This window comes from Phaethon aethereus, assembly GCF_964289735.1.
Source record: "Phaethon aethereus genome assembly, chromosome: 1".
NCBI classification, from domain to species: domain Eukaryota; kingdom Metazoa; phylum Chordata; class Aves; order Phaethontiformes; family Phaethontidae; genus Phaethon; species Phaethon aethereus.
The window spans coordinates 15899860-15914155 of NC_138575.1; the positions used below are offsets into that span (position 1 = coordinate 15899860).

At 47.3% G+C, this 14296-nt stretch overlaps 1 protein-coding gene across 1 annotated transcript in view; it reads right to left on the reverse strand.

Moving 5' to 3' along the window:
• Positions 1–2022: 2022 nt before the first annotated feature.
• Positions 2023–14296, reverse strand: part of CCDC71L (coiled-coil domain containing 71 like) — a gene marked incomplete at both ends in the record, with an annotated part of 29291 nt that continues 17017 nt past the window's right edge. The window contains one exon of the mRNA XM_082014115.1: positions 2023–2893. Within this exon, the coding sequence (XP_081870241.1) occupies positions 2023–2893 (871 nt within the window). The remainder of the gene's footprint in view (positions 2894–14296) is intronic.

The following is a 14296-nucleotide window of genomic DNA, read 5'->3' on the forward strand; positions in this document are numbered from 1 at the left end:
ACTTAGCCTAACAGTAGGAGCACAGAAGTCAACTAGACACTTCCAGAACTAATAATGATACTCTTAACTTGTGTTTCTAAAGTGGATGTCAAAACTGAAATCTTGGGAGCCTCTGCACTTGGTCTTACTGAATTTTAAATCAACACAATTTTGGCTTTACATTTAAGCAGGTATTATAGCCAGGGAAACAGCACAACAATATGCACCCTTGAACTTCCATTTCCTAATCCACTTCTGAAACGTGACGTGGCACTACTGCAGCGATCAGCAGGCAGTCTAACGTTATGTAAACAATTTCAAAAGCCTGATGGATATAGAATAGATTGTTAGTTTGGAAGAATAAGAACTTTGCAGCTTCACTAAGTAAGAACTACAAAATATAAACAGGTTTCAGAAGAAGCTGGCTGCTTCATGTGAGTGCTAGCAAGTTTTCACAAACAGCCTCTATACATCAAGCCATCTTATTGCCTCTGTCGACAGCAAGCAACAAGGAGTCGACAGCCATCAGAAAAGACATTTTAAGTCACCAAACCATTCTATAAACAAGTTGTGAAGTCATTCATTCCACTGCGGAAACCGGTAAGTTAGTCTTACTTGCCAGGATACCAGGGACAAAAACTGTCTACGCATTTCTTATTCCTCTCCCAAGACATAGAAAAAGAATTTTTTAAAAATATCACATTCTCCCTCACACATACCTTTGCTCCTCACGCACCAACCGCAAGGCATAAGAGAGACTGCCTATCGCACAGAATGACAATACGGTATTTTTCAGTCAAAATAATCAAGTTACATCATGAATTTTGCATCAGAGTCTACTGTGATACCCAGGAGAGGTTTATAAAAATAATTACCTGCAAGTAATTATGTTAAATATGATTATCCATTGTTAATCATCTCACAACCCGGGGACAACAACCAGCGCTATTTTGTTACAAAGCGATCAGGTATCAAGTCTTGCTCTTTTTGCAGAGAGGGGCACTTCAGTGTGGTATTTGGGTCATGTGAGCAACTCACTTTTGGCTGTCAGCACCATAGTTCACCTTCAGACACCTATACATTGCTTTGATGAGCAGTTACGTTACTCACAAACTCCAAGCTTATTTACATTAAGTGCCTAGATGGTGTACTTTGCCGAGGAACCCATCCCTGTGCAGCTTCATTGAACTGAAACATCACTTGTTCTTTGACTTTTATTAAGTTCACTTAGGTTGACCAAATGAGCTTCCCTAAAGTAAACAGGGTTATAAAATATCAGGATGATTCTGACTTTAGGTGCTCAATAGAAACAAATACTTCAACTAGAAAACTTTAAAAATGACTTTAGATACAAAAGTGTAACCATTATACTGCGTGATACATCTTTATATATCACTAAGCCCATGAAATTAAAAAAAAAAAAGTTTTTTTGCACCATCAAGAACAGCCACAAGTCCTGAACCGCCATTCTTTATGCATCCTTGATCAGAGTAAACTGAAACTTGGGAATGCTTGGGATTCAAAATACCCTGAGCACATACTAGTGCAACAACACAAAGCATACATAATCCATCGGAAAAGGGGAGAAGGGGAAAAAAAAGGCAAGAATCAGACGGTGCTTTATTATACAAGCATGAAAGTAAGTTCCTTTGGAAAATAACTTCTTGGGTGGACTTCTGGACCAGTGAGGTAGCCCAATGGGAGAGAAAAAGTGGAGGTGGAACTTGGTCTCCACGCGTGATACCTGCCAGACAGTCCCTCACGCCTCCCCGCGCCCCCGCGGGGCCGGGCCGGCAGGCGCCGCGGCCCAGCGCGGAGCGAGGCCCCGGCCCGGGCTGCGCGGCGGCCCGGCTGGCCGCCCCCCGTGCGGCTGGGGGGCCCGGCGCCCGCCCGAGCGAGCCATAAAGTGCAGCAGCAAAACACGATCCAGACAAAAGCAATGTAAACAGGTGACTGATATCTGTCTCTTTGTCCGCACCGCCGCGGAGGTGAGGCGCCGGCCCTCCCCCGCTCCCGCCGCGGGGAGAGGCGTCCCCCGCGGCCTCAGGACGGCGCCACGGGGAAGCGGCGCACCCGCACCACGGGAGACAGGTCCACGCCGAGGATCCGCTGCGCCCGGCGCCGCGCCGCCAGCAGGCTCCGCCGGCTCCAGACGCTGCCCCGCACCCGGATGGTGGGGAAGATGGTGAGGCGGGGGGTAGCCGCCTTCCAGATCTCCTCCAGCGACTTGCCTCCGAAGGGCTCCCAAGCGGCCCCCTCCGCCGGGCTGCCCCGCTCGCTGTCCGCCTCCTCGCCCGGCGGCCCCAACGCCAACGCCGCCAACGCCGCCTCCGCCTCCCCCCCGCCACGGGGGCCCTCGGCCGCCGGTGCCACGGCCGCTTGCCGCTGCCTCCCCCGTCCCCGCCTGCGGCGCCGCCGCCGCCTCCGCCGCTTGGCGCTGCCACCCGCCGCCGCGGCCCGGCGCTTGGCGGCGGCGGCCGGTAGGCGCCGCTTGCCAGCGCGGCGGCGGGGCCGCTCCGCCGAGGGCGGCGGCGGGTCGGGGACCACGGCGCGGCAGGAGGCGTATCCGTAGACGTCCTTGCTGCGGAGGATGACCGGAGAGAACTCGTGCTTGAGGCTGCAGAGGAAGTTCCACAGCTCCGAGTCGGAGCTCATGAACTCCGTGGACTTGGGCATGAAGAGCTTGAGGGCGTCGCCCAGCGCCTTGGTGCCGGCGAAGGAGACCTGCGAGCGCGAGTACACAACTTTCTCCGCCTCCCCTTCCAGCCCCCAGGCGGCGGGCGCCGCTCCACCGCCGGCTGCCCCGGCCGCCGCTGCCTCCTCCTCCGCCCGGGCTCCCGCGGCCGCTGCCGCGGCGCTCTCCGCCTCTTGGTTCATCTTCCCGGCTCCTCTCTCCAGCGCCGCCTGCTTCCTACTGCCGGTCACGGAGGCAGAGGGACGGAGCGGGGGGAGAGACGCGGAGAAGGGAAAGCCGAGAAGAGGCGCCGGCCGCAGCTCGGGCGCCCGCCGCCTCGCCTCGCTTCGCTTCACCTCACCGCACCCCGCCGCCTAGCGCGCCAGGCGGGCAGCAACGATCGATATCCTGTCGCCCGGCACAAAATGGCGCTTTAAACTCCCAGGCGGGGACGGCACGCCGGCCCGCCCTCCCTCCGCGCCTGGCGGTTGGCCCGTTTGAAAGACGTCGGGCGGACCAAGCCCCGCCCCCCTCGCGGTGGAGGCGGCCATTGGGAGGGCGGTGGGTGCCGGGCAGGAGGCCGCGGTGGGGGCAGCGGCGCGGCTGGTCCAGCGCTTCCTGCCCCGGGGCGGCGGGCCGGGCCCGCCTGGCGCGACCTGCGCGACCAGGAGACGCCAACGGGGAACCCTGAAACGTCCCTGGGCCCCGTTTCTTCCCATCTCTAGTAGGGCGTCCCAGTTGGCAGACTTTCCATCAGGGAATGGCATGAGGCTCCCCTATGGGGGGTGCCAGCAGGCCCGGCATGACGGCTGTGCCGTGTGCCGGCATCGCGCCTCGCTGTAAGGATGAGCTTCTTCACAGGGCGGTGGGCAAAGATGGTTTCTCCTGTGAAATGTGTTTGAGTAAGGGTTTGGTTGGACGCTTCGATGGCCAGGCTCTTCCAGAAGAAGAGCAAAGGCTGAGTGAAACGACAAAAATGGATAAACAGACATGACACAGTGAAGTCTGCCATACAATATTAAATACATCCATCCTGTTGCAGAGGGCTTTTTTAACGTCGTCGTGTTTTAACCCAGCAGGCAGGTAAACACCACACAGCCGTTCGCTCACTCTTCCCCACTCAGTGGGATGCAGGAGAGAATCAGGAAAAAAGAAGTAAAATTTGTGTGTTGAGACAAAGACAGTTTAACTGGACAGAAAATGAAGGAAAAAAAAATAATGATAAAAGAATATACAAAACAAGTGATCCACGATGCAATTGCTTGCCGCTCCCCAACCAATGCCCAGCCAGTTCCCAAGCAGCAGCCCCTGGACAGCTTTCTTCTTAGTTTATATGCTGAGCATGACATTGTATGGTATGGAATATCCCTTTGGCTAGTTTGGGTCAGCTGTCCTGGCTGTGTCCCCTTCCAGCTTCTTTTGCTCCCCCAACCTTCCCGCTGGTGGAGCAGTATGAGAAGCTGAAAAGCCCTTGACTTAGTGTAAACACTGCTTAGCAACAATGAAAACATCAGTGTATCATCAAGGTTATTCCCATCCTAAACCCAAAACACAGCACTATACCAGCTACTAGGAAGAAAATTAACTCTATCCCAGCTGAAACCAGGACAAACATGAACCTGTAGGACAGTCATTCAACATCATAAGTCACAGAATCACAGAACAGTTGAGGTTGGAAGGAACTTCTGGAGGTCATCTTGTCCAACCTCCCTACTCAAGCAGGGCCACCTAGACCAGGTTGCCCAGGACCATGTCTGGATGGCTTTTGAGTATCTCCAAGGACGGAGAATCACAGAATCACAGAATGGTAGGGGTTGGAAGGGACCTCTGAAGATCATCAGGTCCAACCCCCCTGCCAAGGCAGGATCACCTAGGGCAGGTTGCACAGCAATGCATCCAGTTACCTTTTGAAGGTCTCCAGAGAAGGAGACTCCACAACCTCCCTGGGCAGCCTGTTCCAGTGCTCCATCACCCTCACAGTAAAGAAGTTTTCCCTCATGTTGAGGTGGAACTTCCTGTGCTGCAGTTTGTGCCCATTGCCCCTCATCCTATCACTCGGCACTACTGAAAAGAGAATGGCTCCATCCTCCTGACAGCCACCCTTCAGATATTTATAGACCTTGATAAGGTCCCCTCTGAGCCTTCTCTTCTCCAGACTAAACAGCCCCAGGTCTCTCAGCCGTTCCTCATACGAAAGATGTTCCCGTCCCTTAATCATCCTTATAGCCCTCTGTTGGACTCGCTCCAAAAGTTCCCTGTCTCTTGAACTGGGGAGCCCAGAACTGGACACAACACTCCACATGAGGCCTCACCAGCGCAGAGTAGAGAGGGAGGATAACCTCTCTCGACCTGCTGGTCACACTCTTCTTAATGCACCCCAGGATACCATTGACCCTCTTGGCCACCAGGGCACATTGCTGTCCCATGGATAACTTATTGTCTACCAGGACTCCAAGGTCCTTCTCCATGAAGCTGCTTTCCAGCAGGTCAGCACCCAACCTGTACTGGTGCATGGGGTTGTTCCTCTCCAGGTGCAGAACTCTACACTTGTCCTTGCTAAATTTCATGAGGTTCCCCTCTGCCCAACTCTCCAGTCTGTCCAGATCCTGTTGAATGGCAGCACAGCCTCCTGGTGTATCAGCCACTCCTCCCAGTTTTGTATCATCAGCAAACTTGCTGAGGGTACATTCCAGCCCTTCATCTAGGTCATTGATGAAGATTTTGAACAAGACCAGACCCAGGACTGATCCCTGGGGAACACCACTAGCTACAGACCTCCAACTGGACTCTGCACCGCTGACCACAACCCTTTGAGCTGTGTTGCTTAGCCAGTTCTTGATCCATCTCACAGTCCACTCACCCAACCCATACTTCCTGAGCTTCACTATGAGGATGTTATGGAAGACGGTGTCAAAAGCCTTACTGAAGTCAATGTAAACCACATCCACTGACCAGTGATGGGACATGAGGAAATTGAATGAAGCTGCATCGGGGGAAGTTCAGACTGGACATTAGGAACAAGTTCTTCACTGAGAGGGTGGTTGGTCACTGGAACAGGCTCCCCAGGGAAGTGGCTATGGCACCAATCCTGTCAGAGTTCAAGGAACACTTCAATGACACTCTTTGTCATATGGTCTAGTTTTAGGTAGTCCTGCAAGGAGCAGGGAGTTGGACTCAATGATCCTTAATGGGTCCCTTCCAACTCAAGGTATTCTATGATACTGTCATTCTACAACATCTCTGGGCAACCTACGCCAATGCTCAGTCACCCTCACAGTGAAAAGGTCTCTCCTGATGTTCAGAGGGAACCTCCTGTGTTTCAGTTTGTGCTCGTTGCCTCTGGTCCTGTCACTGGGCACCACAGAGAAGAGTCTGGCTCCATCTTCTCTGCACCCTCCCTTCAGGTATTTGTGTACATTGATGAGATATCCCTGAGCTTTCTCTTCTCCAGGCCAAACAGTCCCAGCTCTCTCAGCTTTTCCTTACAGAAGAGACTCTCCAGTCCCTTCATCATCTTACTGACCCTTTATTGGCCTCTATCCAGTATGTCCATGTCTTTCTTGTGTGGAGGAACCCATAACTGGACACAGTACTCTATGTGTGGCCTCGCCAGCACTGAATACAGTGGAAGGATCACCTCCCTCAAGCTGGTGGCAATACTTTGCCTAATGCAGCCTAGGATGCTACTTGTCATCTTTGTGGCAAGGGCATGTTGCTGGCTCATGTTCAACTTGGTGTCCATCAAGATCCCCAGGTCCTTTTCTGCCAAGCTGCTTTCCATCTGGGTGGCCCCCAACATATATCAGTGCATGGGGTTGCTCCTCCCCAAATACAGGACTTTGCACTTATTGAACTTCATGAGGTTACTGTCAGCCCATTTCTCCAGCCTGTCGACACTGAAATATTCATAGTGTTGTTGGGATTGGCTTCATATCCCAACAAAGCATATCCCAAATGAAGTCAAAAAAACCCAAGTCTTTGCATTGGCTGAGCCCTTTGTGAGAGCCACCAGCCTCTGCTGAGTCCACAGTGCCATTTCTTCCTGCATGGCACTGCTACACTTGCAGCTTTATAGCACAATTTTGTCAGCTGTTGTGAAATCCCAGGTCCCTCTAGACCGTGCTTTCCATTACTTCAGAGATTGCTGTCACAGGGAGACTGTCTTTTCCGGTTTCTGCATTATTTCAGTTAAACCAGAGCTCTTTCCAGCACCCAGAACAGGAATGATTGGAAGGAACCAGCATCCAGAACCAGAACACCTGAATATAAGTGTCATAAGGGTAGAGGTGGTTTAACCTTCCCTACAAATTCTACTGGGGGTTTGATTAGACTCCTAACTAATTAGTTTCTCTCAGCATTGGTAAAGGGCAAGGAGTAACAGTTTTCTTCATAGACAGTCTTTGTTCTGTAATTAATCTTTCAGTTTAGAGTAGCGAAATCTTTTATTCTCAACTCATGACGAACTTAAATTGGAATGTCTAGAAAGCCAGTCAAATAAGAGGCAGAAATTATGCGTAAGAAATTATTCCTTACTGCCAGTGGAAATAAATTAATTTTCTTCACAGTGTAATTCGGCATGTGTTCATGGGAAACTCAAGAATATTAATCCAAATAACCATTTAAAGTGGATATTAACAAAGCTATTTTAAATCCTCATGGGGACAGTCTTGAGGTGCAGCCATATTCTAATCCAGCTTTATAAATTACCCTTTTTAAAAAAAAAAAGCTTTCCCAAAACAATGGTGTTAGTGCTGTTTTTAATTGGATTCATTTTACAGTATACTTTAGAGCACAGTTGTGCAGGCGGATTGATTTAACTGAGGGAGGTGTCCTGTAATGCAGAAGAGAAGAGCCCAGAGCTGGAAGCATTAGGGCCAAGTATCTCTTGGTCCAGTTAGTCCCACTCTAGTGTATGAGTGCCCGGTCGCAGCCATGGGGTGACCACAGCTTAGCAAGAGGCTCATCACCTGCCAGACCACAGGAGCTGACCTGTGCTCACATTCTCAATGGCGGGAGCTCCCACACTATCAGATTCAGCAGCTCAGCTGACAAGTGGGCCCTCATTAAACTGCAGAAACCCGGTTGCTTATAATCATTGGCCATAACCTTTTTCCTGAAATCACAGACATTTCCTGCATATGACTCAAAAATCATTGAGACAGAGATGGGGAGTTTTCAGCAAGCAGTAAATGAGTCACTGTAGCTACAAGTGAAACAACTGATTAGTACGTTTTTGTGTTAATCAGCATTTATTAATTATTCTGACTTTTTGCTTCCAGAATGGACAATACCATATTAAGGCATAGGATGTAATCTCACTTTTACAACTTCATTGAGAGTTTTCTGCAGTGTAACACTCTCCTTTTAATACCTTACAAAGTCATCTCAAGAAAATCCACAGTAATTGGCTATCTTTCAGTAATTTACAATAGCACAGTAGAGTAATAATGGTGATAATAAAATTAATAATCCTTTGGAAGTGCATAGCTCTTCATTTTAATCATACTACTGCTTATAAGCATTAATTATCACTCATGGTTCTCCTGAGTTATGTAAGTAAATATTGCCTTTCCTTAACAGATGAATAAAATGAAGAAGTGGGTTAAAATGGCTTGACTAAGATGTATAAACTCAATGACTTAATTTTCTGTAGATCTTAATTTCTAACAATCATTATTTTAAAAATACAGTGAATGTCTACATTGGAACAGAGAAGAGAAAGAAAATCTGTAATCTTCGTTCCCAATTATTTGTTAGAATTTCTTGTCTTTAAAGAACTCTCAAGAAGTGGGAGGCAAAGTACCAATTGACAAATTACTGCAGGGATACTTTATTTTCTTAAATAATTCCTGCCTTGTACCAAAACCCACTGGTAACTGCTGATTATTTTAACTGATAAAAATGTTATCTGTATATATGATGACATCACATTTTGAGTCCTGCTAATAAACCCTAAAATTCTGGATATTAAGTCACACCACTTCTGCTGCTGGGGCTTTTCCTCCATCATACTCACGCTCTTCTACCTAGATTAGCAAGGACAGTCTTACTGTCCAATGCCTTTAAAGGTAACCACTCTTTTCTAATATCTTTACCTCTGTTGTTGAGAGGTTGCATTAACCAGCAGCCTGCTTCAGCTAGTTTGCTTCCTGAATGTCTGCAGCATACCTGCAGGAAAGTTTGTGTGACAGTGCAAGCATGACTCCACATCCATTCGCAACTAAACCTCAGATGTTACCCAATAGTCATTAGGTTCCTGGGTCTGAGAAGTACCCAGACAAGCATTGGCAAAATTCCTGAAAATACTTTCAAAGAGAGACAAAAGCAAATAATTTACAAGAATAGTCTCTCGACCAGTTATTAGGGGAAAAAAAAAAAATCATGGAATTGCTGTGTGTAGGAATCACAGTGGCAGCCAAAAAGGGAAATAGGATGTTGGGAATCGCTATGGAAGGGATCGAAAGCAAAACAGAAGACAGCATTCTGCTGAATACACGTCCATTGTGCCTCCACAAATCTTGAATACTGTGCATTTCTAGTCTTACCGTCTCTAAAAGGATATAGTAATGATACAAAGAAGGGCAGCTAGGATGAGCAGAAATATCGAACAGCTTCTCTATGAAAAGAGATTAAACAGACTAAGACTCTTCAGCTTGAAAAACAGATGGCTGAGGAAGAATATGATAAAGGTTTATAAAACCTTCATAAAAAATGATTATGTCTTAGTGTTCATAATCCAAGAACAACAGGGAAGCACATGAAGCTATAGAACAAAAAAATTTAAGTGACCAAAAATAAGTTTAGGGGTTTTTTTTCAGATGATTTGCAATTACTCTGTGGAGTTCATTTTCCAGCTGTGGAGTTCATTTTCCAGCAAAGTTGTGGATGCCAGAATGGAATAACGTACCCTAATACTGAACATAAATGTGAGCTCATTGAGAAGAGGCTGCAGGCATTACAGAGCACACCATTTGAAATTATTAGACATGAGTGGAAGAAAAAAATCCATCAAGGGCTGTTGTGCATGAAAACCAAGTCTAGCACCTTGGGCTCAGAAAACCCATAAGCAAAGAGCTAGGAAAGGAAGGAAGAATACTTCAGGGGACGTAACCCTCAATGTCTGTACCATTCTTACACCATTCTTACTCTTTCCCTAAACCTTCCTCTTCTGGCCTCTAACAGACAAGGACGCTGGACTAGGTGGACCCTGGAGCTGGCCATCATGGCTGGTTCTACTCTACAGACCTGTTAGAAGACAGAAGAGGGCAACCACAACAATAAAATTTACTGTTTCTTTCCCAGAGCTTTACTGTTGCAACAGCTTGCACCAGCTTGAAGAACATATTCTAGAACTAAAAGGCAATGAAGCATTTGCAAAGGAAAAATCACAGACGTTAGAGAGTCCATCAGCAGCCAGGAGCCACACTCGGGCAGAAGCGCAGCAAGGGTGGAGCCTGAGGTAAAGTGCATTCCACTGGCTCTGATTATTGCATGCTCTTTTTTCTACTTTATTCATAGCCTCAATACACTCTCTTTCAAAATGTGCAGAGGGCAAGAAAGGATAGGTTTTTAAATAAGCCTTTTATTTTATAGAATCACAGAATCATTAATAGCATTCATTGACAATAATGTTTGGAAGAGGAAAAAAATCTCAAACGTATTTTAGCAGAAGACACTGATACATTCAAAAAACCTCTGAAGCAATAGTAAAAATACACGAAGAAGCATGCTTTGTGATACAGAAAGCACTCCTAGAAGATATTTTAGCAGAAGCTGTTTAGCATTTGTTTCCACATTCTGGAACATAATCTGTATGGGATGCACATAACCATGCAAACTGTGCATCACTTATATCATCATTGCCCTGTTATTAATAAATGCTCATAATAGCCATACTGGTGGTCACTACAGTCTTGAGGGTCGATAATGGTCTCTTAGTCTAAAATGTCGACTGTATGAGGTTTAATATGGCCAAGTGCTGGGTCCTGCACTTGGGTCACAACAACCCCATACAACATTACAGGCTTGGGGAGGAGTGGCTGGAGAGCTGCCCAGCGGAAAAGGACCTGGGGGTGCTGGTTGAGAACCAGCTGAACATGAGCCAGCAGTGTGCCCAGGTGGCCAAGAAGGCCAACAGCATCCTGGCCTGTATCAGAAATAGTGTGGCCAGCAGGAGTAGGGAAGTGATTGTGACCCTGTACTCGGCACTGCTGAGGCTGCATCTCGGATACTGTGTTCAGTTTTGGGCCCCTCACTACAAGAAGGATGTTGAGGTGCTCGAGCGTGTCCAAAGAAGGGCAACGAAGCTGGTGAGGGGTCTGGAGCACAAGTCTTATGAGGAGCGGCTGAGGGATCTGGGATTGTTTAGTCTGGAGAAGAGGAGGCTGAGGGGAGACCTTGTCGCTCCCTACAACTACCTGAAAGGGGGTTGTGGTGAGGTGGATGTTGGTCTTTTCTCCCTAAGTAACTGGTGATAGGACGAGAGGAAATGGCCTCAAATTGTGCCAGGGGAGGTTTAGATTGGATATTAGGAAAGATTTCTTTAGTGAGAGAGTGGTCAAGCATTGTAACAGGCTGCCCACCATCACTGGAAGTGTTCAAAAAACCTGTAGATGTGGCTCTTTGGGACGTGGTTTAGTGGGCATAGTGGTGTTGGGTTGATGGTTGGACTTGATGATCTTAAAGGTCTTTTCCAACCTTAATGATTCTCTGTGTGGTTCTGTGTTAAGAAGTTCTTGGTTTATATATCTAAAGTGAAAACTTTTCTTGCTAATCCTGATTTTATTTCACCTTATTTTTCCTCTTATTCCCTTCAGTCCACCTTAGCCATCTGCTTAACCAACCATATTGACTTTGACTATATTATACTCCCAAATCTTCTGTCTTTTCTACCCCTGAAGTAGTTTATCTGATGTTAGCTTTACTAGAGGCAAGATAGCAGTACTTTAACCACTGTGCCATCTTTGGAAAGCCAGTGCCAACATGAAAGACATAGTGGTAGCCACACTGTATTGTCTTCACCAATTAAGCTGGTAAGATGAGAAATCAAATGGGGGGAAGTAGTGTAGATAGAGCATGCAGGTTTTGGAAGACGAATATGCTAGTGCAGAAGGGAAAAAACCCAACATTCTTATTCTAGAATAAATGTTTCCACAAATTAGATTGTTTCAGAGTACCTATTCTACTTTCTATTCCCACCTGTTTTATTCTAGGACAACTTCCAGATGGAGCTTCAGAAGGAGGATGCAGCTCTGCAGGTCGCAGGATGCAGGGAGTGCCTAGGGCCTCTCACTGGGGCAGGGGCAGCGAGAGGTGATCTTTTAACCTGCGGGAGATGTGCTGTTGTTGAGAATCTGTGTCACCAGGTAAAGGAGCAGTGAGAAGATGTCACCAGACTGTGCAGCAACATAAAAAACGGGTTTACTATCAGTGTGATTGTACATTCAACCAGAATACCCAAAGAGGTTGTGGAGTTTCCATCCTTGGAGATGTTCAGAACCCTACTAAACATGGTCCTGAGCAGCCTGCTGTAGCTGACCCTGCTTTGAACAGTGGAGTTGGATTAGATAATCTGCAGAGGTTCCTGCCAATCTCCACAATCCTGTGACTCTATGATTCCACTGTTCAAGAAAAGCAAACCATTTCTTCTTTTTCCTTCCTTTTTCTCTCTTTCTTCCTTCTCTTTCCTGATGGTAGAGTTTATGCTGGAATATGCTCCTTCTTCTATTTCTCCAGTCGCTTTCTATCTAAAATATGTTCCCTACTGCACATCCTTCAAACTATAGTCCTCATTTATAAAACGAAAAAATGATCTGCACTACTTTCCAATGCAGGACCAACTGGTATGTTTTCAGTCAAAACTATATATTATCAAAGGTGTAAAACTATCAGATAATGGATCAGTCTAGTACTACTTTCTGAATATAATTCCAACATAGGAAATACGCTGCCAGAGAACATGGTTCTTACACATCATAGACCATGTCATCTTGTAATATTGATCACACTGTTTCCTGAGGCCCTCTATTTTAATTGCCAAGACTGTTAAAACAAAAGTGAATTTCATTCACTTGTCTCAAACCAGACACTTTTTAAAGCCTACTAACAATTATTTAATAACCTAACTAATTAAATCTTATTTCTTGATACCAAGTGTTACTGAGTATGTCAGTTCAAGAATTCTTTTCATTATATACTTCAGCCTGTGCTTCCATTTTCCTTCCTAACAGATTTGTGCATTACCAGATGAGCTGACAGTACAAATTCACTCCAGAACAGTGGGAGCACACAGCTGATGTTTTTTGTTTAACTTGCCACAGGATACAATGCAATGTTTATATTAGATTTATGTTTTATGCTGGCCTAGGGAGGACACGATATGTGATCCAGCATAAAGTCTTTGGAGAGAAAGTTACCCTTCAAAAAGCTTTGAACCAGTCAGAGTGAGGGAGTTGATACTAGCTCAGCTCTGTATGTCATATGGATGTGGCTTTATTAAATGGGCACTTACAGCAGCTTTACTGTATCACTGGACCACTGGACCACATTCAGGCTCTGTCTTATTGTTCTCTTTGTCCACATGAATCTTGCAAACCTTACTGCCATTTGTGTTTCTTTTGATAGAAAGTGGTACAAATCAGTCCTTTTTCAGGTCATCTCTGGCATATTTCACAGGACAGAGGAGTGTGAGCTTCAGACGCCTTCAGTGGAAAAGAGTCCTGACCTCTCTGTTTCAGTGAATGTTGTAAGCACTCTATTATTATGTTGCATTAGGTTCGCGTGGCAAGGTTTTGGCAGCTGGGGGGCTGCAGAGGTGGCTTCTGTGAGAAGCTGCCAGAAGCTTCCCCTGTGTCTGACAGAGCCAGTGCCAGCCGGCTACAAGATGGACCCACTGCTGGCCAAGGCCGAGCCCATTGGCAATGATGGCAGCACCTTTGGGGGAACAGAGTTAAGAAGGGGGGAAAAAAAAGAACTGAGCAACTGCAGTCAGAAGAGAGGAGTGAGAACATGTGAGAGGAGCAGCTTTGCAGACACCCAGGCCAGTGAAGAAGGAGGGGCAGGAGGTGCTCCATGAGCCACATCAGAGATTCCCCTGCAGCCCCTGGGGAAGCCCATGGCGAGGCCGGCTGTACCCCTGCAGCCATGGAGCTCCATGGGGGAGCAGATCTCCACCTGCAGCCCGGGGAGGGCCCCACGCCGGAGCAGGGGGATGCCCGAAGGAGGCTGTGAAGCCCATGCCAGAAGCAGGCTCCTTGAAGAACCTGTGGCCCCATGGAGAGAGGAGCCTAGGCTGGAGCAGGTTTTCTGGCAGGACTTGTGACCCCGTGGGAGGACCCAGGCTGGAGCAGTTCTTGAAGAAGGACTCATGTTAGAGAAGTTTTGCCTGTGAAGGTAATTGGTGACTGATCTCTCCCTGTCCTTATCTCAACCCAGGAGCCTTTTGTTATATTTTCTCTCCCCTGCCCAGCTGAGAAAGGAGTGATAGAGCTGCTTTGGTGGGCACCTGGCATCCCGCCAGGGTCAACCCAATACATATGTAGATGTTGGCTGTTAGCATTAACACCTCCTTTTGAATCTCCTTTTTTGTTCTCCGAGTTAGGCATGGGCTTCAAAAGCTTGGAAGGCTTATCTCTAGGCTTCCCA